General features: G+C 45.8%; 1 protein-coding gene across 1 annotated transcript in view; it reads left to right on the top strand.

Annotated features, from left to right (window-relative positions):
• Positions 1-26,500, top strand: part of zfhx4 (zinc finger homeobox 4) — an 84,256-nt gene that overhangs the window by 3,331 nt on the left and 54,425 nt on the right. Inside the window, exons 2-5 of the mRNA XM_047329859.1 lie at positions 18,230-20,765; positions 21,194-21,406; positions 21,855-22,149; positions 23,874-24,415. Coding sequence (XP_047185815.1) covers positions 18,276-20,765; positions 21,194-21,406; positions 21,855-22,149; positions 23,874-24,415 — 3,540 coding nt within the window. The 5' untranslated portion in view covers positions 18,230-18,275. The remainder of the gene's footprint in view (positions 1-18,229; positions 20,766-21,193; positions 21,407-21,854; positions 22,150-23,873; positions 24,416-26,500) is intronic.

The raw sequence follows: 26,500 nt of genomic DNA, 5'->3' as shown, positions 1-26,500 counted from the left end.
TGGGGGGGGGGGGGGGTGAGAGGGATGAGAGGCGACATGGGAGGAGGAGAGGATGGGAGAGGGGGAGATAGAGAGAGAGAGAGAGAGAGAGAGAGAGAGAGACAGGGGCTGAGTCTGTCCTATAACTCCTGGGCCCAAGACACATGCAGCTAGAAGATTGGCTCGGGCCTCTCCTAGGGGTCGACAATGTGTCATTTCCACCCGGCTAGATTGCCCTCTGCCTATCTGATATTAATGTGCAAATCAATATTTCAAGGATTAAATTTCCCTTCTTCATTTTTTATGGTTTCTACCTCAATAAGTCTCCCGTCTAATAGAGGAGGCTGGATGATTTAGAAGCCTTTGCTGCGGAAAAAAAGAGAGAGGGAGACGGAAAGAAATAGAGAGGAGCTTTGCAACAAGGCTATCGCTGCATTTTAATGTTTCGTCTCCGCGGATCCCCCCGTAGGCCTTTAGTAAGGAGGGCTCTATCTGCTGCTTTACAGTGTAAAGACAGCCAATTTGGTTAAAAAGGCAGAAAGGGAAAATATGAGTCCGGTTGAATACTTAAGACGCTGTGGTAATCCGAGGCGCAGGTATTAGTGAACAGGAGCTCCCCCTCAAAGACACACACACACACACACACACAGAGCTACATCCAAACCGGCATTACCAGCCGTCATGCTTGAGCGAACAGTATAGCTTACTGCGCGCTGGACTGCAATAACAATATATATATATATATATATATATATATTTTTTTTTTTTTCCCTTCTTCCTCTCTCTCCTCCACTTTTCGCCTTTTTTGCGTAGAAGCCCATTGACATTCGTCGGGGAGATTTACTCTCCTGCGCAATAACATCTGGCGTGTGTGTGTTATAGAAATGAATCACTCTGACACAATGACCTGCGTATGATTATTGGGCTGCGTATTACCATAGTCATAATGCTGCGTCTCATTGAAAGTCAACTAAATGAGCTTGGACCCTTTGACTCCCCATAGACATTCATTAAGGGACAGTGTGCGCACACACACACACACACACACACACACACATACACACACACAGGCGTCTGTCTGCCAGTAGGTGTGTGTCTGTGCATGTGTGTTTATTTAATCCTCCTTCCTGTACCATCTGGTGCGTGTGTGTATGCGTGTGTGCATGCGTGTCCAGCAGCAGCACAGTGTGAATCCCCCCCCCCCCCCCCCCGACACTCAGCCACCAATTTTTCTCCTCCTCCCCATTCAACCTCCGCAGCATAACAGAGTAGAATGTTTTAACATACTGTCGGTAGGGAGAGTGTCAGCGAGTGAAAACAAGAAAAGAGAGGGAAAAAGAGACAGAGGAAGAGGCACAAAAGATCTCTAATTGTAGCACGACCGCTTGGCTTCCTCCCTGATTCACGGCCATTACGATGTGAAAAGCACAACCGCCTGTCCTCCATTATTAAAACGGCAGGCCTACACACACGCTCACATCCATACATCCATACTCACGGGGGGGAATCTTGTAGGGGTTTTTTTTGTCTCTTATCTATGGCTCAGAAATAACTGCTATCACTCCGTTCGCAAGCTTTGTGGAGGTTCAACATCGAAGCTATCTAGCATTTTTTTTTTTTACTCACACAGATATGTTGGTCATATCTACAAAGTAAAAATGTTTATTCTTCGTTTGCACAATTCCGAGCTGTGGCGTACGTCGTCCTAATCCCGGCCAAAGACATACAAAAAAAAAAATGACAGCCGCCAATCGTGTTTGACTCTGATGGACCAAGTGGTCCTTCTCCCTCCACTTCTTCTTTAACTCTTATCATCGATGGCGTTTTATGCAACATGGATTATGCAACTGTTCGAAGCAGGTAGGAAAGAGCTATCCAACAGGATTTTTCTCAAAGTTTGAGTTTCTCTTGGTCATGTCCTGTGTGTGTGTGTGTGTGTGTGTGTGTGTGTGTGAAAAGTCAGAGCGAGGGGTGACAGCCTGTGGTAGTGGTGTCGGGCTCTCCTGGCTCAGGGAGGCCTGTAGGGGGAGAAGTTAAGAAGTCCACAGCAGCTCAGCATTATGTCTCAAAGAGGGGGGGGGGGGGGCTTCCTGTGTCAGCCCTGGGGCACCACCGCTAACACACACTTTCTCTCTATCACACACACACTGAGCGAGAGGCGGAGGAGGGTTAAAGACTTGGAACGAGATCAAGCCCCTCCGTAGCTCCCGGGGAGGCAGCTTGTGAATATGCGAGTTTTAGTGTAATTAGCACTTAATTATATTAACATATGCAAATTGTCAGGCGGAGAGCTTGTACCGCCGGTGGGTATCGGCTGAGATACAAGTGACTCTATTGTACCGCCACGGCAGAAGAGAGAATAATGGGCATGTGTAAGGCAACCAGCCAGCCAGCCAGTCCACCCCCCGTGCTAGCACACATAACCAGCTAGATCATTTAAGTCTCTGCCCGGGCCGCTTTGCCAAATTTCATTAGTCGCCATGACGACATGGCTAATTGTGCTGACTAATGTCCCCCTGATCCGTTGTCAGGCGAGATGGGTGTGCATACTCGTGCCCCCGGACAGAGAAAGAGAGAGGCCCGATCTGTCCAGAGTCCGACTCCTGTTTACACGAGTTCCGCTTGTGCGAGCATTTGCATATTCAAAAATCCGCCATCGACCAATCTCTCTCCCCGTCCGCCCCGTGTGCGTTTGCATGTGCACACCTGCGCTGGCTGGGTTGTGCGCATGTGGTGGCAATGTGTCGGCGCGGCGGACAACAATTCAGTTTTGTGCGGTGTGTATCTCGGCCTCTGTGTGTGTGTGTGTGTGTGTGTGTGTGTGTGTGTGTGTGTGTGTGTGTCACACACGTGCAATACACTGTTGCCTGTGCAAGGCAAGACTTGGACTGTGAGTGTGCTCTGGCCCTGTGCAGCGACACGGCTGAATTTGTTTTTGATTATTGTACAAGACAGAGATTCTGGCGCACAAAAAGCTCGGGCCCTAAATAACAGGGACGAGGAGTTCTGCCGTTGAAACCGTCGACCCCTATTCATTCCATCTAAAAATATCTAATTTCAACACATCTTTATAGTCGTCCCCCCAACCGAGCAGTGGGACGGTTTTTTCATTCTTTTTTTGTGAAAAGGGGGTGGGAGTATTTAATGTTCTGTGCTTCCCGCTAGCCAAAGGTGGATAGAGATTGGGCCTAGTTGGTGCTACTAGTACTCGCATGCTAATCCTGTTTTTTGACAGGAACGTAAACTGATATAATTGCTTTTCAGAGGCAGGAATGGCGGTTTATACAAGTGTGAAAGCACGGGGAAGGGGATTAGCATTATTTTGCATAATGCTGGGCAGGCGCTGAATGGGGCATTGAACGCTTGACTGGGTGACAGAGATGAAAGAGAGATGAAATGCTTCACCCCTCTTCTTTTTTTTCTTCTTCCTCCCTCGCTCTCTTCCATCTCTCCCTCTGTCTCTGGCCGCTGTCGCTGGTACAGGACGCGTGCTTTTTTTTTTTCTTTCTTTCCGGGAGAGAACCTCCCGGAAACGCCAGGCCCGGTGTTTGTCGCTGTATGTTCTGATGCCAGCAGATGGAAGGTGTCTTGTGAGGCAATATGTATGATAATAGAGTAACTGTGGTAAACTCCAGGCTCCCTATAAGCCTCCATGTATATACTAAACTGCAGCCCCCGAAGCACCCGAGTGTGCAATTATGTAGTGGATGGATGTGGCTCAGGTAGCTTTTACATGGAAGGAAGGGAGCGGCTTTTCGCGGATCAAATCAAACTACACTGTTCTTACATTTTCCTTTATTGAGATGTTTACCCAGGATTTGGTCGGATATCGTCTGGGTGGAGGGGAATGTGGAACCTGCGAGGCAGGTGTGTTTCGTGTGAACGCCCGCGTGCGAGCGGGAGCTCTGGCGGTGGGAGTAGTAGGTGGAAGCACGCGGGTGGTGGTGGTGGTGGTGGTGGTGGTGACGACGCAGCTTAAAAAACGGCCACTGTGACTTCCACATGACCCAAAATCGACTTTGTGCGTAATTTATGATCAACCGTCATTATTGCCATTGCATCTGGTGTATGGAAATGATCCAGGGCCGAGGGAGGGGCGTGAGGTCGGGCGGTGGAGAACACGAACGCCACAAAGGCTGGTGTGGCCTGTTTTTGTTGTCTCTCATTGGACAGGATCCTCTTTCTTTGACCTTTTGCACGCCGTCCCTTGCCTTTCATATGCTAATGCCGGGCCAGACCCGAGGAGGAAACATGCTGGAGCTGAGTGGAGGAGGACAAAGACCCCTCTCGCTTTCTCTGCCTCCTTTTCCACGCTGTATCTCCGCTTTTCTTGCCTCTTCCCCCTCTCAAGGCAACTTGACAGACTTTGGCATGAAAGGACGTGAGTGCTCAGTGGATAGGAAAGGTGGGGACGGCATTGTGGCGGTGACCCGCACCGCCGGTGAGGATCAAGTGCGCTGCGGCGATCCTCGGCCATGGTTAGGTGGACGCATTTCGAGTGGCCCTTGTAGTGGGTATCGCAGAATCGGTAATCGTTTGAGCCGCGCCGCCGGTAGTGTCGCGGCTCGGGCTGAGTCAGTCGACGAGTGATTTGTGGCTTTTCCAGTGTCGCCAGTCAAGTTGTAATGGAGAGCCTGTGCATGTCCCCGTCCCCCTCAGCTCGCCCTGCTCCATCTACACTCACGGCCAGTAAAGCTCTGTCTCTGGTGGGGGCGAACGGACACTCATACAGTTACTGCAACTCTTCCCCTTAACATAATGCTCCGGCGCACCACTGTGGAGCACGATGTGGTTTTGAGGCTCTGTTATGGGAAGGGGGCATGTTATCTGTAGGAAATGTAATTTTTGTCCTCATTGAAATCATTCATTATTGAGCGCGGTTATCTAAATGTTTTTGTTGCTGTTGGTCCGGAGCCAGTTGGGATTGCGTTACCCTCTCTCACTCCTCTCTCTCTCTCTCATGTCTCTATGTCTCTATGTCTGTCTCTCTCTCTCTCTCTCTCTCTCTCTCTCTCATCTTGCCAGGCCTTCATCGGTCTCTAAGGGGAAAATAGAAAGAGGGGGATTTTTCTCTTCCCTCTGTGCTCTGTCCCGTTCTCAGGCTTTCCTGCCTATTTTGCATCAGCCGCCTCATACAGGATATTAGCCACAGAAAAAAAACACGGGGTCAGGGTATTTCATTTAGAATAATATGTTTATTCTCTTCATTTCAAAGTGGAAGTGGGGGGATTCTGTACAGGGCGGGGAAGGAACAGCCGGGGCCGTGTGTTAGAGGACTCTCCCCGTTTGATCCGAGGTCCCGTTGGCTCCGGGGGAGGCTGAGATTCTCAGGTTCAGGTCAGATAAAACGGGCTGTTGAAAAAAAATCGAGGCCCCTCTATTTTTTCTCACATTGTCGCACAGATTTGCTTTCCCCGCGTTTCTGTTTTGGTGTCTCTGTCTCCCGTCCTCCGTCGCTCTCTCGTGTGTCATCTTTCCTTTGCCTCTGTGGATGGTGTTTCTTTTTTTTACTTTCTTTTTCTTTTGAGAGACATGGCAGTCAGGTAGCGAGCGGAGTTAATAGCGAGCAGTGATATGGCAATTTGAATGCAAAGTGAAACTCATCCTCCTCCTCACTGATAACTCTGAACCCTTGCTTTATAACTGTACATCTATTTTGCTGCTCGTTTCATTTCTGAGAATCACTGTGGATGTGTTGCCGCGGTTCCACCTTTCAGACGGTGACAATTGTTTGTCCTCTATACTCCTTGATGCAGTCACTGTGAAGGACACTTATTCAGGCCCGCAGCTCCACGCGAGTGCCTCAAAGTCCTCCTCTTACATATTCTTTTTTTTTTTAGAAAGGTTTGTCCCTCTTGTACTTACCAACAAAACAAAACAAAAAAATTCATAGCACAAAAGGTTATATGCCACATTGTATCGATTGCTCTCAGAAGTATTTTCATAGCCGTAAAAAAAGCTGGCGAGGCTGAAAAACCAATCCAGCAAACAAAGATATGCACAGCTACATGATGCAAACAACAGTTTCCAAAAAAGACGAGCTCTGAGTTCAGAGGGGGGAGGTGGGGGAAGAAAAGTTAATGAATGACTAAGTTTCTCCAGGTTTGAGAAAAGATACACCACAATAGCACAAGACGTCTCATGACAAATGATGCATTCTCTTCCTTGTTGGCCAAAGACAAAGGCACGGATTGAAAAGGCAGAGAGCCCAGTCACAGGACATATGCCCATTAAACAGAGCTTTAGAAAAAAAAATGGAGAAATAAGAAGCGATTGAGAAATATATATATATATATATATATATATATATATATATATATATATATATATATATATATATATTATATATGTCTATATAATATATGTGTGTGGGTATAAATCATATCATCAAATGTTCCTCCTGCATCAAATCACCGTCGCTTTCTCCAGGGCTCGCGTATATTATCTGTATGTGTGTCATCATTCGCAAGTGCCTCTGTATGCATGCACATTGCCCGCACGCGACATGATTGGCATGCGGTATTCCTGAAGGCAATAGCATGTGGATATCAAGGCCATTGGCGCGGGTTCGTAAGGGAATAAGTGGCTAATTAATTATGTATGAGTTGTGGGCATAAACAAACAGCGTAATGAGAGATGAGACGAATTTACCAAAGAAATTAACCCCAGTTGCGCGGAGAGCTTCTCCATTGTATTTTATTATTAGTAGTTTTATTATTATTATCATTACAACCCACATTCCTTTAACATTTAATTGACAGCGACTCTTGCCTCCTGATACAAATACAGGTGCAGGTGACCAAATACTCACTCACACAGCCAGACTAAATATGGAGATATCCCTGTACTATTCTGTCATGATAGGCATAAATGTACAGTATTTAAAAAAAATAATATATATATTCCTTTTTTTTTCCAATGTAGGTCTCAGTCTGATCTAATATAGGCGGAAAAAAAATAAGTATGTGGTCCAGCCAACACTGTTCCTCTTTTCTTTTCTGGCCTGGCACCAGCCGTGGAATAATCTTTAATTATTTGCTTTTAAAAGAGAAAAAAAAAAAAAAGACTCCTTTTTTTCTTCTTCTGTGACAGTAAAGAAGAAGAGCAGAGCAGGCCCAGGAATGTTCTTGTATATGAAATTGTAGGTATTAACAGGGCTGGTTTTGTCAGTGGTTTCGCTGATGTATCAGCTCTCTGCCCCTAGACTAAATAAAGAAGGGGAGTTTTTTGCCGTGTTTCATCGCGGCCGAGACGAGCAGATATAGGGCGGCTTTTTGGGAGGAATTGTTAAAAAAGCAAAGTATGGCTGAAGAACGGTGCTCTGCCTTAACACAATACTTAAACAAGTGTCATGACGTGGTGATGGATGGTCCGCATGGCCTTTGTGGAGATACTCACGCTTACGCCATTTTGGAAAAATTGTAAAACACACGGCAAAGTTTTATTTATTAAAAGGATAGAGTAGAACTTGCCCTTTTCAGGCTATATATTACACATAGTTTCAAAAAATGAGTTAAATGTATACATACATCATTTTGAATGTGATATTTCACAGTGAGCAGAATCTGTGTGTGCACTATGTGCCGGAGAGAGAGAGAGAGAGAGAGAGAGAGAGAGAGAGAGAGAGTGCAAAACGGCGAGATATTGCTGACTCTGGTCTTCAGCTGCCTTGTCATTGACCCCGACGGTGCCCTGGTTGTCACATTGAATGCGATGTAATGCACATGCGGTGACAGAGCGATTGAAGAATGGATTTTTATATTTTTGATCTAAGGGGTAAGAGCACTGAGCAATTTTCCGTGTTACATATTAGGTTTCAATGAAGTCGTCGTGCCACTTTTCTATCTAGTATTTCCTACAGCACACGGGAAGGTAATGGGTCCATTTCAGCCCGGTTCCCTGTCTGCAGGCTGGCCCTGCGTTTGCTTGACATGGTGTGTGTGTGTGGTTTTTTTTTCCTTTCTTTTTGATTAAGGAATATAGTGGTGCTAATCTAAAACCACACTAATTACATGTGACAGTTGTTTGTTTGTACTGAAATCCAATTAAAATGTACACTTTTCAACTCCATTGCTCATTTTTCTCCACCCCTCCGTTCTCCCTCCCCCCCTCCCACGGTAACCAGAAAAGAGCCCGTGATGGCACAAATAACAACTGTGCTCTCCTTGTGGTTTCTGTGAGAAGAGAGCAAACTCACAACAGCTGTCAGAAAAGGGGGTTTGTTTAAAAAGCAAATGGCTTTGGTCTAAAGTTCATTTGGAGACCTCTCTAATTAAATAGAGAGCCAAAAGCTTAAGTTAATTAGTAATTCCCTGGGTCCAGAAATTAGACCTGTCACGAGTATCTGAGCTCTCGGAAGACCGAAAGGTATGTGTGCATTTGTGTTTCGTATGGGGGTCTTCTTCTTCCACAAATCCAAAAAAACAAGTGTGTCTAAACGAAAGGGTCGCACATTTCCTTTTGTCCTCCCTGAAACGCTCGGGACATTAATGGCCTGTTTGTGGCGCGTCACAGAAGTGCTCGGGAGATGTTTAAGTGAGAGGCACATAGTTCGTGGCGTCAGTCAGGATACCTGCCCTATGATTATGTTTATGAAGATAATGACAGGGCTGGGGTCGTGCTGAGTACTGTCTTTAGACAAACAGTTGGGGTTTGAACTTTAAACTTTATTGTTACCCCTGGAGAAGAACCTGAAAGGTTTTCGGCCGCCGTGTCCGAGAAATGTGCAATTAGCGAGGTGTCTCTGAATTCCCTCCTAAAGTCACCGTGAAAGAGCAGATTCTGTTCCCCTCTCCCCTCTCTCTTCTTCAGATAAGCACAGGTTGCGCAAACATGAAGCCGACTTTGACACGACTGAGAGACACGATGTCCCTACTTGCTCGAGACCACATTAGAGTGATAACTGGTAGTTGAGACAGCACTGCCACAGAACAACACACTGACTGTCGCTGTATACTGTACACACAAGCTGTGCCACCAGCTCGCTTTTTGGTCAATTCCTACCGATAGACATCTTTCACCAAATAGGGCAACATTTGTGGCATTTTTTCCCCCTTTTCCTTAAAAGGAATGAACTTTTGGCAGCAAGTAGCGGGGTTGCTACATAAGTTTGCAATGTCTAATATTAGGTTCCAAAATATCAGTCGGACTTTTTCTGCTCTTGCAAAACTGATTTTGGCGCTGGGAAAAAAAAACCCCAAAAAAACAACAACTCATGTTTTCTAATTACAGACTGCAGAACCTGCGACGAGGCAAGTATTTTAAGAACATGTCGTGCTATTTTTTTGGGGCTCGCGAGATAAGTTGCACAGGTTGTTTCACGGGCGTCAAGAGTCGCGAGCATAGAATCCGGGGTCAGTCGATACAGCATAACCAGCCATTTATATTTGCCAGGTGGATGCGAAACGTCTGCGTCAGAGACTGCTCCCTGTGTCTGTCCGTGAGTGTGTGCTATCCTTGACTGACGTGGACAGTGTTTGCTTAACCTCTTCTGCGCTGCACCGCCACGGCCTTGTCAATTTAAGTGTGTGTGTGTGTGTGTGTGTGAGAGAGAGAGAGAGAGAGAGAGAGAGAGACGGAGAGAGTCCAGCAATGGTAGCTTTCATTTTTTTTTTATGTCCCCAGAAGTATTTTTTTTTTAAACCAACCTGCTGAGAGGCAGAGTGAGAGATGTGGAGGGGTCTGAATCAACACCAATGAGAGATATTTGTCATGTTTTCGTTTTCTGCACTAGTATGTAACGACGTGCCCTTTTGAGAAAACATGCATTTTTTTAGAGGTTTATTTCATGCTTTGTATTCAGCAGGTTTGTGCCAAATAACCCGAGCCAACCACCCCCTTCGACTTGATACAGCCCCCTTTTTCAACATGGACCCCGCTGTCTCGCCGTGAAGAAGACCCCTCGTTATGCAGCCTCTGCTTGCTCACACTGAACCAGGCAAGCCGACATAATGCCACCTCTGTGTGTGTGTGTGATTTTTAGATAGCATGACATCGCTGTGGAATCGGCGGCGTGACGTGAAACAGAACAGCATCAGTGTCTGTCCCACGATGCCACCTCGCTCTGTGAACACTGATGTCCCCCGGCCCCATTCCGTGTTCATACCTTTTTATACTGTACAGCAAGGCAAAATAAGGGCACAACATTTCCTTCTTTAACAGGCTGTGTGAAAGGTGCTTAAGTTATTGCGGAGATGAGGTGTGTGTGTGTGTGTGTGTGTGTGTTTGTGTGTATGGTCTCATGTTCTTTGCCTCATCCAAAAGATAAGGTTGTGATTTATGTAACAGCTAAGCCCTTTCATATTGTGTATGTTGTACCTTACAAGAGCATGATGAGCGGGCTAGATTAATATTTATTTAGCGCAGGCAAATCAAGGATTAAGCAGTCATCATTTTAGCACTAATCCATGTCTCTGGTGAGATGCAGAGACAAAGAGAGGCAGATTACCAAATACATTGCACCGCAGAAACCACAATTAGTTGGTGACTTGCTTTCCCAAACTGTGCAGCAAAAGAGATGGACAGTAGACGCGCAAAGATGTGCACACACCTATTGTTGTCTCTGTTCGCCTGGCCCTCTTTGACTTTTAACTGCTCCTTCTAACCCTCCTTTCATCAAAAGAAACCCTCCCCTCTTTGAAATTAGCAGTGGTTTGTCTGATTCACTCATCTGACGTAAATGTGTCTCATGATCTTTCCACTGTCCGAACACACAGCGCACACACAGTACACACACACACATACGCACACACGCACGCACGCACACACACACACACACACACACACACACACACACACACACACACACACACACACACACACTGACTGACTGACACACATGCATGAGCAATGAATACCTCTTTCTTAGCTCCAACCACGTGGGAGAGGGACAGTTTGCTTATACTGTATGAGTGTGTTTGTGTGTGTGTGTGTGTGTGTGTGTGTGTTGAGTTACTTGGGAGTCTGTAAATAAAATTACATTCTTTGCTAATTGAGTTAAACTGCTTTGCTGGAGATTTGGCAAAAAAAAAAAAGATGAAAGCTCCCAGTGTATGTTTTGTGTTTGAGTGTCACAAGTGTGTGTGTGTGTGTGTGTGTGTGTGTGTGTGTGTGTGTGAGAATTTGAGTGTAGGGTGGTAATCCAGTTAGCTCTCAGAACTCCAAAGTGGTAACCAGGGATACCGTGTGTGTGTGTATCTCTGTATTAAGGTATAACGTTTAGTAAAATTGCAGTGTCCAGCTTGGCCTCGCCAAATCAGAGATGGAGCTGAAATTTGAAATATATGTAGATTGTGTGTGTGTGACTGCATTGTCTGAGCGTGTGCTGTCAGCGGGAGGGCACCCCTCATGCAGGGAGCAACAACCAGGAACAGCAAAGGGGCCAAAAAGAGCATAGGAGAGCTGTTGCAGTGTAGTGGGGGGTGATATCGGAGGGGGGTGGGGGGGTCCGAACCAGATGTTAGGGGCGATTGAGAGAGAATAAAAAGAGAGATAAATAAAAAAAGAATGAACAGACAAGTCATGCTGCGATAGAGAAAGACCCGGAGAAGCACAGAAAGAGAGAATGCCATCCTCAGTTCCCCTTTGCCCTCCTTCCTCTCTCTCTCACCCGGCCACTGAATGCTAATAGCTTTTCTGCTTCACCCCCACCACACACACACATACGCACACATATGCGCGCCCCCCCCCCCCCCCCCGTCCAATCCCTCCCCATGGACACTGCGGCATTGTTTGTGGCAGTGCTTCTATTCTTTCAAACTTAATTACCTTCTTGCCTTTTGTGGCGTCAGGGGCTGGAAGTTTTGCTCCGTGGCAGTGGAGGTCGTCACACATTCTTTGGCGGTGCATTCCCTTAATCTTGAGGGTGGAGGTGGAGGGGGTGAAGAGACAGAGGAGACGAGTCTAGCGAGGGGAGCTTTTTACCAGCCCGTGCTTCTAAGGTGGTTATAGTCCCCCCCCCCCCCCCCCCCCCCCCCCCCCCCCCCCCCCCCCCCCCCCCGTGCACGCGTGCACGGCTATAATAGTCAAGGCATAGGCTGCCCTTTGTTTGTGCGGTTCATTTCCAATCAACCCTAATTAACTAGAGAGTGTTTCCAGATTGCCGGCAAAAGAAAAATCCCAATTTTTTTTCTCTCGCTCCCATTGGTCTTTGCTGTTTTGAGTTCGAGGAAGGGGAGGGAAGAAAAAAAAAAACTGCCTGCATTAGCTATGTAGATTGGCTTTGCCTTTGATGCTGGGAAAAAAATCTTTAGCAAGGGCAGTAAGTGGTGACTGCGACCCAGCAGTGTCTGACTGTTTATTTTCATGTTTCAGCTGTAGTTTAGTTTGAAATATTGCCTCTTCAGAGGCGTGAGACTTGAGCACATATTTAGACTGGGACTGTGTAAGCACAGATTCCATTTGTAGAAATGTTAAACCCAGTCAAAGTTGTCTTTAATCCATTACACTTTGCCTCTACGAAGACAAACACGGGTATTGACCTATTGAAAGTATCATACGTAATGGAAATAAATGGAACTGTGCTCTCCACTCAGTAGGATATTTGTTAGTCTCGGATAGGTAGCGACTATAGGACACGAGAGATGTTTTCAACAACTAGGACTACATCCGATTCGAGGACTGATCAGTTGAGTGATACAATTCTCCTGTGCACTGAAAGACAGAGAGGGAAAAAGGCAAACATGACCTCACGATTCACTCGTCTGGTCAACAGGTTTGGGACAATTTTTGTTTCCGATGATGGTCTCATCTCACATAGTGCTGGTTATTTTCTATGTTACCAAGATATATCATTTTCTCTAACGATGGGATATCAGGTACGCACCTCGAGGGCAGTTGGGTGTAATGTTACCTGAGCAACCAATGAGACCAATTAACTTGTCATCAACCTGAGGGATAGAACCTGCATACCTGCTCAAGGAAAAGAGGGGGAAAAGGGCCGCTTCCATCCTCCTGCATTTCTCCTCATAACCCCCCCCCCCCCCCCCCCCCTCCTCCAAAGGTCTCTCTCCATTCTTTTGCCTCCTTCCACGGACCGAGATCATGGCTCATGTAGGCGTAATTTTGGATTTTGATTCGCTAAAAGGCATTTTTGCAGAATAGGTAATTTGTCGGAAAGAGATTCCTGTACTGAATGGAGTGGTGCTTTGCTCTAGGTATCTGGGCTGCACCTTGCAATAATGATAAGGTGTCTTTTGGGTAATGACGGCCTTTGCCTCGCAGGGGAGACACAGGGAACAGGACAGGCGGACAGAAAAGGGTGCGGGGGCACCGGGAAGATCTGCGGCGTGCAACGTCTAATATTACACCTCCAGGCAACAAACAAGGGCTGCGTGAAACCTCATTGTGAGGTTAAGTTGTAAAGGAGACAAAAATCAGTTGGTCACGCAATCCACCCCACCCCCTCATCCTTGTGCAATTCTTCTCCCACCGTCCTCTCTGTTAAGACTTTAAACAGACACCGATGGGCCCTCTTCTGTAAGTCTGTGCGTGTGGGTGGATGTGCCTGTGCGCGCACGCATCGGTGCTCTTTGCTCCTCTCAACCGCTTTGTGGCTCCTTCGTCCACTTCGTTTCTCACCGCTCCGTTTCTGCATGGCAACAAATAAACAGGTCTAATTAGACCAGAGTAGGCCTATTCATGGCACTGACAGTGGGAGATGGATGCAGGGGCTTTCACAGTGCCCTTCGCCTTTGTCTTTGGCTAACGCTCGGTGACATTTTGATAGAAGATTTGGTGTTTGACTGAGGGGCCACATGCTGAGAGAGGGATGACCTTCGAGGAGACCTCAAGGAATGGACATATAGCCATAGTCTCACCCTGCCTTCTGACTTTGTTGTTTGACTTTGCTAAGCTCTACGGGTCACCTTAAAGATTCAAGTCTGGATTTAATCTACCCAGTCACTGCATGCGCTCAGATGGGTCTCCAAACAGTTTTGACAAGCGGAGGGAAAATAACCGTTTTAGAACTTGGGACGACCATGTCCCAAAGCACAGATCTGCCTAATTCCAGTGTTTACAGATGTTATAAATATTCACCGTAGCGCTGCCTCTCCTTGCATTAAAATGTCGGATGGTTGGCGATGAAGAATTTGAACTCGGCAGATTCCCGTGCAAAAAAAGGCGACATTGTGGCGACATTGCAATTACAGGTTTTGGCTTTTTAACAGACTCGCGACTCTGGGTAACGTGTGACAGTCTTGACCGTCTTGAAGCGGGACGAGACCCTGACATCGGCACCCCGGGTTTGAACCCAGGACACAGTGTGGTCTCTGATGATGTCAACTTTCTGACTTTTGTAGGAGACAGGGTCCAACTTCTACCTAGGTGCTTTGAGAGTAACCGAGTTAGAGGGACAGAGCGGAAAAGTGGGTGTGTGTGTGGGGGGGGGGGGGGGGGGGGGGTGGTGGAGAAATCCCCTGCTTTAGACTGCCTCTCTGTCTCTCAGGGAGCTATGGAAAAGCAGATCGAGGGATACGGAAGAGAGAGCAGAGGGAAGAGGGAGGGGGGGCAGAAAAACAATAGGCGAAGGAGTCTCTTAGCCCCTCTCCCCCATCAGAACTAGCAGTGTCCAAAGCAGGCATTCCTGGGCTATTATTTGCCTCTCACTGAATCTGATCTGCCACTTTAATTACCTTAGTGTGTGCGTGTGTGTGTGTGTGTGTGTGTGTGTGTGTGTGTGTGTGTGTGTGTGTGTGTGTGTGTGTGTGTGTGTGTGGGTGACAGAGAGAGAGAGAGAGAGAGGCTGTGTCCATGTGCATGCTTGTGAAAGCGAGGGGGACATGCTTAATTAAAAAACAGAGGTGGGAGCGGCCATTTCTTTTGTTCTTCTGTTATAAGAAGGGAACTGTTTCTGCAGTGAGGAGAAAAACCAGGGCTTCATTGTTAGTTTCTAACTCTGCCTTTATGTATCTGTCTATCCATGGCTCTCTCTTGAGTGAAAGTAGCCCGGTTGTTTAGCAGAGAAAAGGAAACCAGTGGGGGGACAGTCGGAGAGAGAGAGAGAGAGAGAGAGAGAGAGAGAGAGAGAGAGAGAAAAAGGTTTTCTTGGCGAGCAGTAACGCGATCTGCCTTAAAAGAAGCAGTGGTGGGCACTACTGCTGTGAACGGTGCGCAGCCTGGGGAATGGAGCACAACAAGGCGAAGCAAGTCGTATTGTCTTTCCACTCATTTATTCTCGAGACGAAGTGTCGCTCAATCAGCCTTCGTTAGAGCTCATTACAAGTTATTCATTGGATCCGTGCAAATCTTCCCAATCTCAGTTTCTAAAATGTGACTTGGAGCTCTAAAACTCTAGAACTCTAAAAGCTAGTAGAAATAAGAAAAAAACAACAGCACTTAATCACTTGATAGTAAGACCAGACATCGCATTACTTCTCTGTCCAACTATGATGAATTAACACATGCTGAATGGATCAGAGGGGGGGGGGGGTTTGAATTCCAAAGTTTTATCAAAACAACATCCAAAATTGAGCCTTGGTCATATTGTAACCTACATTGTTTGCCAGTGATCTGGTGAAAGCAGCGAAATGCCTGGGTTCAATAAGAACCAGAGGTAACAAATGAACGGACACCTCATGACGTTATTGTTGGCAGGCAGCGTGCGTGTAAACAGCCGCTAACCTGTTTGCATTAGGGGTGATATATCAGTGCCAAGTGCTTAACACATTGGCTTATCCATGAGACATAATTCCATACTTAAAGTGTTAGGAGATGCATAATTCATAAACTGCAGTGTTTTATGTCCGAGGCTACAATTCAAAGGGGGTTGCTCCCAAGTGAAATAAGCAGTCAAGTGACAACACTGACAAGTAGTAAATCCCGTCGTATGCCTCGCATTAGCTCCAAAACCCGCTGCTTCTGAACAGTTTTACACTCAATCACAATTTAACACAAGCCTTGGTAAGAGGGACACTGGTGGTAAAATTAAAAAAAATGAAAGAAATGTGTATGTTGCAGGAGCAAGCCCGGCGTGTTGTTTTGGCGCAGAGCGTAACGGATGGTTCATGGTAAATAAAATCTAAGGGAGAGCTGTATTTTGAGTGGACGTACAAAAGCCTGTATTGTATTTCTTTAACTTTTTAAATACTTGGCCTGCCTCAACCCCGCTGGTTCAGAATGCAGAGCTAATTGGAGCTGCAAGTGCGAGTTAACGTGTAAAGAAGTTTGTTCGCGAGGCGTAAGTGTAGAGACCATACTCGCTCTCTTTCTGTGATTTGGTCTAATAGTCACTAGACTTTTAAAAAAAACCTTGCATGATCTGTAAGGCTCCTCTTTTTCGCGATTTTTTCACTCCATGTGGTGAACACCGTTGATTTAATAGTTCAAGTGTGAAAAAATTAAAAATGTTTGAACTAGAAACATGCTCTACCCCTTGATTACCTGACTGAATGTTATTTCCTGATGTTGTTCACATCAACCTGCCACCTTTGGGTGCACACAGGCTTTACAGATAAGCATTCAAATTCATTTTCTGCTCCTTGTGAATGTTTCTTTTAATCTCACAAATAGAGAGACAGAAGCGGAGTGAGGCACGGAAAGGGGGGGGAAAAAAGCATAATTTCTCTCTTTTAATCTATCACTAGTCCCCATGGAATCATCTCCGGGATATGTCAGATTAGACCTGATTATAGCGCGTGCACACACGCACACACACACACACATACACACACACACACACACACGCGCACCCACAAACATACTCATACACATTTGATTTCATTCCTCACGCTTTTACTGTCCCTCCCACTGGCTTTGTTTAGCCCTTGGATTGTTGCGGATTAATCCTCTAATTCTTTTGTAGCTTTGTTGTGATGGCGAGGGAGTGTAGGGAAAGAGAGAGAGAGAATTAAGCAGCAGGTGGATTGGGTTAAAGGTTAACATGGCTCTTTAAAGCTTTCTTTTAATGCTGGCTCATTTACACGCGAGCATCTGAGAGGCGCTTGTACTGTATCAAGTGAAAAGAACCCTGACATGATGCACGACTAGTTTTCATTTGTTTTATTTAGCTGAGTTAGAAAACATATTCTTCAAAGTAGCAATGAAGGTGCAGTTCTCAAGCTTTGTCTGTTTTTTTTTCCACTCCCCTTGTGTGTGTGTGTGTGTGTGTGCGTGCGTGCGTGTGTGTGTGTGTGTGTGTGTGTGCGTGCGTGCGTGTGTGTGTGTGTGTGTGCGTGCGCCTTCTACATTTGTCCCTTGTTGTGAAAAGCCGAGAGATTGAAGTAGTGAGGGGTTGAGAGATGGCAGCCGCCCAGCATTGATAACATCTCGCTGGTATTCCAAACATCATTCCTCATGGAAGCCTGCTCTCTCTCCATCTCCCTCCTTGTCCACGCAGAGTCTCAGTCATATTTTCGTCACATTTTGATGGGTTAATAGGTGCTGCCTAATTATCAACTCCTGACCGGGGAGAACATGCCAAGACCAATTTAGCCAATGATTGAAGACTCCTCAAAGTCCAATCCACTTTTCCTCTTAAAAGAAGACTAACCTTTCTGCATGTGAGTTGTTTTGATAAACGGGATTGTTATTTCATAAAGAAACAGCACTTTTGAGCGTACGCAAAGCTTGGTTGAACTAGCCCGAAATCATATTCGTTTATCACAGCATTCACACACAGGACACAGGCAGGGGCATGACTGCTTCCAGCTTCCAGTGTTGCACAATCCAAAAGTCTTTTTACCAGACAATTGGGTTATTCCCATAAACTTGCTGCTAAATTCTTAAGGCTGTTTTTATTTGTGAGCGGTAAGCAATGTAGAGGTAGATACGTGTCCTGTTTTGTTGCATCTAGCTCAAACCTTTGGTGTGTACAACCCAGAGTGGATTGAATTAGTATTTTAGGAGTAAGTGTCTTCCCAAACATTTGCCACGATTATTCCCGACAGCATTTAAGACGTTGCCAAATTACTGGAGTTGATTTGAGAGGGATATTCTGCTGGAAAAATCATGTGGCCCTGATAAACATAAACTCAGTAGGACAATAACTCATACTTGGAGAAATCACAAACATATGCTCTCTGGACTGGTTACAATAACTGATCACTGCTTTCAGAATTAAAGTCAACATCCTCTGCTTTAAGAATCTGTATTATCTGAATGAGAACAAGCAGTTTGTACTGAGAATGAATGATGGGTGAGAGTCAGTTGGAATTAACTGCAATTAAGTAATTGGTGGTTCAAAAGTAGCATAGCATATCTGTTGTTAAACAACATTGACTAAACCACTGTTGTCCTTTTCCCCCCAACTCAGGTCCCTGTTAGGCTGGATGAGATGAGAGCCCTATGTAGTGGTCGTCATGGCAACTTGTGACTCTCCCCCTATGGTGTCGTCACGGCAGCAGGAACATGGTGGCCAGAGGCTGGACGCTGCTGCTGAGGACAACTCCGTCATCACCATGGAGACCAGTGTCGCCAACAACGCCAACATCAACCAATCATCACCTGCTGCCATTAGAGAGCCGGAGAATGGCCTTGGACAGGCTGTTGTGAGTCCGCTGACGTCCACTGCTACCCCCACCACTGTCAGTGCAACCACCGACCCTCTAACTGAACAGAGTCGGAGAGAAAGCTTTACTACCGGTAACAAAGGGAGTGTTGCTGGGACTTTACCAGGAGTAGGAGGAGGAGCAGTTTTGGGTTCGGACTGTTCTGCCCCAGCCACATCTCCAGTGGCGCCGGCAAAGGAGATCCCCTGCAACGAATGTTCTAATTCCTTCTCCAGTTTACAAAAATACATGGAGCACCACTGCCCCAATGCCCGTCTGCCTACCACTGGAGGTCATGAGGAGGGTGAGGAGGTTGAAGGGATGGTAGGGGAGGAGAGTGATGATGAAGGGGAGCATGAAGTGGGTGCTGCAGAAGTAGGGGAAATGAACAGTGATGTGGAAATGGAAGAGGATAGCGATGTGGAGAACCTGTGTGGTGAGATCATCTACCAGCCCGATGGCTCTGCCTTCATCCTGGAGGACTCCAAAGAGCAGCGTGGCAACCAGGGGGGGCTCTCTGGGGCTCTCCAATTCAGGGGCCTGCTGTCCCCCCAGACCTTCCCCAGTGTCCAGGCCAGCAGTGGCCAGAGTGGCCTGAGCCCAGGGGGGGAACGGTTGGAGCAGCCCGCTGCACCCATGTCCTTCTACCCCCAGATCATAAACACCTTCCACATCGCCTCATCCCTGGGGGGTCAATCCCTAGTGGCTGACCACCCCTCCTTCCCAAATACCTCAGCTGGAGGGCTGGTGGGCGCTGGTCCCATGTTGCACAGTTTCCGTGTCTATGACCTCCGCCACAAGAATGACAAAGACTATCTTACAGCGGATGGTGCAGCCAAAAACTCCTGTGTGTCCAAAGATGTCCCTAACAATGTGGACTTGTCCAAGTTTGAGGGCTGTGTGGCTGATGGACGGCGGAAGCCTGTGCTGATGTGTTTCCTGTGCAAGCTGTCTTTTGGCTACAGCCGTTCCTTCGTGACACATGCTGTCCATGACCACCGCATGACCCTGAATGAGCAGGAGCAGAAGCTGCTGAGCAACAAGCATGTATCTGCCATCATCCAGGGCATCGGCAAGGACAAAGAACCTCTTATAAGCTTTCTGGAACCAAAAAAACACCCCAACTCTGTGCTACCCCACTTTCCCACACCTGCCAACTTCCTAGGGCCAGACACGGGGCTCCGTGGATTGTGGAATGCTTTCCACAGTAGTGGGGAGAATGCAGATTCTCTTCAGGCAGGATTTGCCTTCCTGAAGGGCAGCGCCAGCAGCTCCTCCAATGACCAAACCCCCAGAACCCAAACCATGCCAAAGGCTGAGACCAACCCAAACCTCGGGGGAGGGGCTGGTGCCCACAGAACCCCCAGCGGGAGTTCTGCTGCTGCTGCCACTGCTGGTAACCTGGAAGGTCGGAACTCTGATAGTGACTGCAAAGGCCACGTTAGGGACACATGCACTTTGCAACCCAATGGGCCAGACCTGAGCCAGTACCCGCCCATCAAGCGGGAGCCAGGTGTAGTGGGAGGAGAAAGTCCAGAGCAGGATGAGGATGCTTACTCCAATGGTGGTGGAGTAGAAATGGAGGTAGATGAGGAGGAGGAACGGGCCATGACCATGGCCATGACAGGCCAGAGGGCCGACAGCACCAGTAGCAAAGATTTCCCTCTCTTAAACCAAAGTATTTCCCCCCTTTCCAACAGTGTGCTAAAGTTTAACATTGACAGCAAAGGCCCTGCCTCCACCTCCTCTTCCTCCCTGCCTGTGTTTGATAAGCTGGAGATAGAGAAGAGCCGCCTGTCCAACCCTCTGGCAGCTGCCAGAGACCGGGAGAGCAGCAACGATTCAACCAGTGAAGGCCTGGCAGGACGGGATGGGTCATCGCCATCCTCCCACCCCCTTGACATGATGATGTTGCGTAGAGATGATGAGAGTCCGGGACCTCTGCATCAACACACGGGAAATCCAAGTACACCTGGTACTCCAGGGACACCTGGTACGCCTGGTCCAGGTGAAGGTTCACCAGGTAGTGGGGTGGAGTGCCCAAAGTGCGACACAGTTTTGGGATCCTCACGGTCTCTTGGAGGGCATATGACGATGATGCATTCACGCAACTCCTGCAAGACCCTGAAGTGTCCAAAGTGTAACTGGCACTACAAGTACCAGCAGACGCTGGACGCTCACATGAAGGAGAAACATCCAGAGTCTGGTGGATCATGTGTGTACTGCCGAACAGGACAGCCTCATCCTCGTTTAGCCAGGGGTGAAAGCTATACCTGTGGATACAAGCCTTTCCGTTGTGAGGTCTGTCCATCTAATTTTTATCTCTATGGATTTCTGTTTTTTGGGGGTTGGGTTTTACATGACAACTTTTATCTATGATGTCACCAAAACTCTTTACTTTGTGTGGTCGACATGCTAATAGAAAATACATATTATAATAATAATAAATCAATAATGATAATGCAAATTGCTTTTGAAGCCAATTATGAGTCACAGGCCAGTCATGGCAAAATCTACAACAGGATATCTTTGCATGGTTGGAAATTCAGTGTCAGAAGGCCGCAAAGAAGCAATTAAATGTGTTTGTCTTCTTCTTTGTATCAACACTTATCACAGCTTTAAAGTAAAAAATCGGAATTTTAATCCTTAACCATCAATGATATATCAGCTTGTTTTTGTTAAAAGTGCATATGATGTTTATCATGCATCACTGCGTTCTTACCCTTCAGGTATGCAACTACTCAACTACCACCAAAGGCAACCTTAGCATCCACATGCAGTCAGACAAGCATCTGAACAATGTACAAACGATCCAGAATGGTGGCAGTGAGACACAATACAACCACAACCATGCCCATCCTGTGCCCAGTGCCAGCCTTGGTGGAGGTTGCGGTGCACCCTCGCCATCCAAACCCAAACAGAAGCCCACTTGGCGCTGCGAGGTAATGAAACAGACAGAGAATGTGGTCGCAACATACCAATTTCCTTGTTGCACTGTCCACACAATGAGCTAGTTATACCGCCCTGCGTCACTGTGTCTATTATTTTTCTTGGCCGCATCATCTGACCCCTGTTCATTATAAAACAGATCTTCTCACACATTTTAGCATTAAATTCATAATAATGCATGCATTATTAAAATGCCTACATCAGGGTTATTATGTGAATTAGATATCCAGATGTTTTTGTTGTAGATCTTGCTGTTATTTTTCAATTCCAATTTTTGTTACATTATATAAAAGTAAATGATGAATTAACCATGATTTTTTAATAAATAATGGAGATAAAAGTATTACATTTTAAGCCCAATACAATGCTTGGATGATGATGATAAACAAAACAGCAAAAGATGCCCTCCAACATTTAATTCATTCCTTCTTCCTCCTATAGGTGTGTGACTATGAGACCAACGTGGCGCGGAATTTGCGAATCCATATGACCAGTGAGAAACACATGCACAACATGATGCTGCTGCAGCAGAACATGAAGCAGATCCAACACAGCCTCCATCTGGGCCTGGCCCCAGCCGAGGCAGAGCTTTACCAGTACTACCTGGCTCAAAACATGGGCATGGCCGGTGTTAAACTGGAGAGCCCGGCCGGCAGCAGCGGCCCCGATGCCCAGATGATGATTAACCCATTCCAGCTAGATCCTGCAACTGCGGCTGCTCTTGGATCGGGTCTAGGTGAGTGATACTGGAACTTATAATGAAAGAAGGATGCCAATGTCTGATATTTTAGTTAATTAAATAAAGGAGAAAAAACATTCTAATGAGTGTGTGACAAAGTACAGGGTACTGTCATTCTTAATATTTTTGCCCTTTACCTTTTTATTTGGTTTCCTTCTGCTCATCTTTCACTTAGTCACCTTTATCTGTTTTATCACATGTATCTCTGTATTCTTTTTATCTTTGTGCCTCTTCTTCATTGTTCTTCATTTTTCTCCCTGCCCTCTCACCCTCTCTTTTTCTGCTCCCATCATTTTTCTCTTGCCCCCCTTGCTGCACCCTCTGCTCTTTCTCTTTCCCTCTTATCTCTGCTCTCATATTGTCCCTCTGTCATTGTCTCCCTTCTTTGACCCCTCTCACTGATTAAAAAATGATTATGAGACGCCACATGAGAATTATTCTTAATCTTTCATTTGTAATTTTCTTAAGTCAGCTTAATCCCCCCCATGCACACCCCACCCTACCTTTGCTCACCCTGGAGAGAACACACACATGTACACACATATACACACTCTCTCACACAGCAGGAAGCGGATTCCCGTAGGAGTGAGAGAGATTTAACAATGACCCTGCAGTGTTACACACCCACTCCCTCCTCTAGTGTGGAGGTCACAGCCCAGCCAGCAGATGTACTCTCAGTGAATTACACTCATAACACACTGCTCCCCATAGTGAGTGCAGCTGTACATAGGTGTAGACGGTGTGAGCAGAATATTTGCACAGTATATTCAAATACTCCATGCATATATACACAAAATTCATGCCCAGATTTTAAATGCTTGGTGTGCACATTGCAAAATTGCTGGTTATTTGTCGTCCATGTTCAGGTAAAAGTGTGGGCTGTTGTAGCACACCAACAACAACAAAAAACACTAATTATACTCACTAACTGTAAAAAGATTTTAAAAAAAGAAAGAAAGAAATGAAGATGTAGCTGTTAAATCATCTCTATCCAAATATTTTCTGTGAAAAAAAAGAAAAGACAACAGCTTTGGTCACATGCATACATAGACAATGAAGGGATCAAACGAACGAGTTAATTACATTTGTATGAATAGCAGATCTGTTTTTTTGTCCTGGGGTGGGTTGGGGAGAAGAAAGAGAAAAAAACCTGTGTAATGCATTGATCAGCTTTTCAAATCTGCGTGTCGATGTGAGAAAAGCCTGGAGCCCTCAAACCGACGTCCCACCATTGCTGAGAGCAGTAATTAAAGCTACCTGATGAGCGAGTTAGCACGTTGAAAAGGATGATTGTAATTGATCCTGATTCAATCCTATTAGGGTTTTTTTTATAGACAAGACTTTGTAAGGAGCCCTAGTCCTCTGTGCGGCTTTATTTTATCAAATCCTTTTGTGTGTGAGAGGCCTGCATAGAAGACTCACTTTTCTCTCCACACTTAATTTCATTTAATAAAAAGAGCCTTCTCTCTTTCGCTCTATCCCTCCCCATGCATGTGAGCCTTTCATTTTTCGCCCACGCTTTGTCTTTCTGTCATACCTCTTTGTTTTGTGTACCACTCTCCCTGCTGTGCATACTGCCTGCCTTCTATCTGACACGTTATCCCTCTGTGCTTCCGTGTGTGTAATTCTTCTCGAGGCCCTGCCATTTAAACTCCGTTCCGTCTCTCCTTCGCTTTCACGGTCTCTAACATGTTTGTTTTCTTCTCTCGTTTTCTCTGTAGTGAATAGTGACCTATCGGCTGAGTTTCGTCTTGCCAGTGGTCAACTGATGGCAGACGACCTGTCCCTGGTATCCTCGGGTGGATTGGGCGGCATGTCCTCGTCGGACCCCTCTCTGTCCTCCTTGTCGCCGCCCATCAACGACCCCTCACTGCGCCTCTACCAGTGCGCCGTGTGCAACTGCTACTCCACGGACAGCCTGGAGGCTCTCAGCGCCCACGTCAGCGCCGAGCGCTCTTTGCCCGAGGAAGAGTGGCGTTGCATGGTGGGTGACGTCTACCAGTGCAAGCTCTGCAGCTACAACACGCAGCTTAAGGCCAACTTTCAGCTGCACTGCAAGACGGACAAGCACATGCAGAAGCACCAGCTGGTGGCCCACATCAAGGAGGGAGGCAAAGCCAACCAGTGGAGATTAAAGTGTGTGGCCATTGGCAACCCTGTGCACCTCAAGTGCAACGCCTGTGACTACTACAGCAACAGCGTGGATAAACTGAGGCTACATGCCACCAACCAGAGGCATGAGGCTGCCATCCGTCTCTACAAGGTAAAAAAAAACCCCACACACGTCACTTCTCTAGCTTGTTGAAAATTACAAAAAATGTCAGTAATACAAAAACACTGACAACATGTGAGGAGGGAAAACTAAAGATCCTTTTTGAAAAAAAAAAATGTTTTTGCAGGAAAGTGACGTTATATTGCAATACAGCACAATGCAATTCTTTCTGGCACACATCTGATGGGAACGCCGCTCATTTAGAATAGAGATTTGGGAAGTCGATATGATGTTTTTGTTTATAAAGAATTTGCCCCCGTCCTCTCAACCGCACTGTCACATGGATGAAAAGTTCCCATGAAAATGGAATGACAGAGATGCTAAAAAGGTCACTGTGCCCGGGTTGATTTTCACCAGCTATGGGTAAATTATCTGCTTGTGACCGGCTGGCACTGCTGTTCCCATTAATTATACACGCGTCACGTACTGTGAGCGAGTTTCGAATGGTTCAGAGTTTTGATTATCCTCAGCTGTTTTTTTCTCAGCTTGTTTTTCCGACTGTAAATAATTCCGGAACAATTCAAGAATTTGTTTTCGGGATAAGGATGTAGACGCATATTAAGAACTTAGTTTTGTATTCCGCAGTCACTCGACGAAAGTGGACCCTGCCGCACTCCATAGATATAACTTTTGTAATTTCATCCTGAGGTGAGGCAAGGATACTCACAGTAAGACGTTAGAAATGATACAATTTTAATGTAATGTTAGCATTTTTTGATTATTGAAAAAATGCTTTAGATTTAAAAAAAAAAAAAAAGAAAATCAAATATAGTCAAGTCAACTTTATTGTCAATTCCTGCAGTATTGTTCCAGACATACAGAGGAATTGAAAAAACGTTTGTCTCGGACCCACGGTGCAATAGTACAAAATAAAAAACAAAACAGAAAATAAGATATGTAATATATACAATTAATAAATTCTAAATAGTGCAAAAGTAAGTAAGTAACTCATACCATAGTCCATTGTATGCAGTTTATTTCAGTGATGTTTCCATAAACCCACACCTTATTTCCATTATTATTTATGTGCACTTTTTTGCTTGGGATTGTTTAGTCATGACTCGTCCATCAGAGCGGCTAACTAACATATTAGTCGCTTACTTAGCTAATTAAACTCTTCACACTCAGAGAAATAGAGTCCCTGCAAAGAAATTCCAACAGAGCCGATATTTGGCATCTCCCTTCACTCCAATGTATTTAAGGTGATTTAGTTTGTCAGACATCTCCTTCAGCTTAATAGGATGCTGTTACATTTCCGAGGCCTTGACCTACAGGACAGGATCAAGTGCATTACATTAATGAGGGTTTCTTTACTACTGTATGCAACATTTGGCAGTGATAGGTGTTTGTGAGTGTATGAATGTTTGTGTGTGTCTGTATTCCTTAGCTGTAGAAACGGAGGAGATAATTCAATTAATTCAATTCATGTTTTTTTTTTCCCAATACAATTTACAACTACAATTTTAATTCTATATTTATTCCAAACGGTGTATTATAATATGGAGACCTCATCCGAATCATTTTTAATTAGTTTCAAAGTGGGATTTTTTATTTGTTTAACTTTGACGAAAAGATGTGACTGAAATTTGTATCTGCAATACTACATTTACAAAAATATTCTTATTTTACTGTTCCACCAGAGTTTATGTAATCCTTTCAATCCTTTTCCTTTTTTTTTGAATGTGGTCTCTGCATTGCACAGTTTCATTTAAGGAACTGAATTTATTTGGAAATCTGTGACTGATTCTGACAGTCCCAAGGCTTGCCTGGATTAAGCACATTGGCATTCTTTGGGTTATTTAAAACAGTCGTAGTTGACTTAAACAGGATGTACATATTGACACAGGATTGGCCGACAGTCTAGCAAAGGCTGAACTTGGCATGGGATGAGTTGGAGATGTCTTTCCCAAGGGATTGTTCACTAATTGCATTGAAATGTGGTCCAATTCTAAATTCTTAACAAAAGTATAGTCTCTACTTTGGCCTACATGAGCTGAGGTCCGAAACTATTCACTCGATTAGTCCGACCTTACTGTCAGAGGATGGCTTAAGCATAGGTGTGTGTGTGTGTGTGTG

The sequence above is a fragment of the Scophthalmus maximus genome, chromosome 21 (genome assembly GCF_022379125.1).
Source record: "Scophthalmus maximus strain ysfricsl-2021 chromosome 21, ASM2237912v1, whole genome shotgun sequence".
NCBI lineage: Eukaryota > Metazoa > Chordata > Actinopteri > Pleuronectiformes > Scophthalmidae > Scophthalmus > Scophthalmus maximus.
This window is presented reverse-complemented; position numbering and strand designations above follow the sequence as displayed.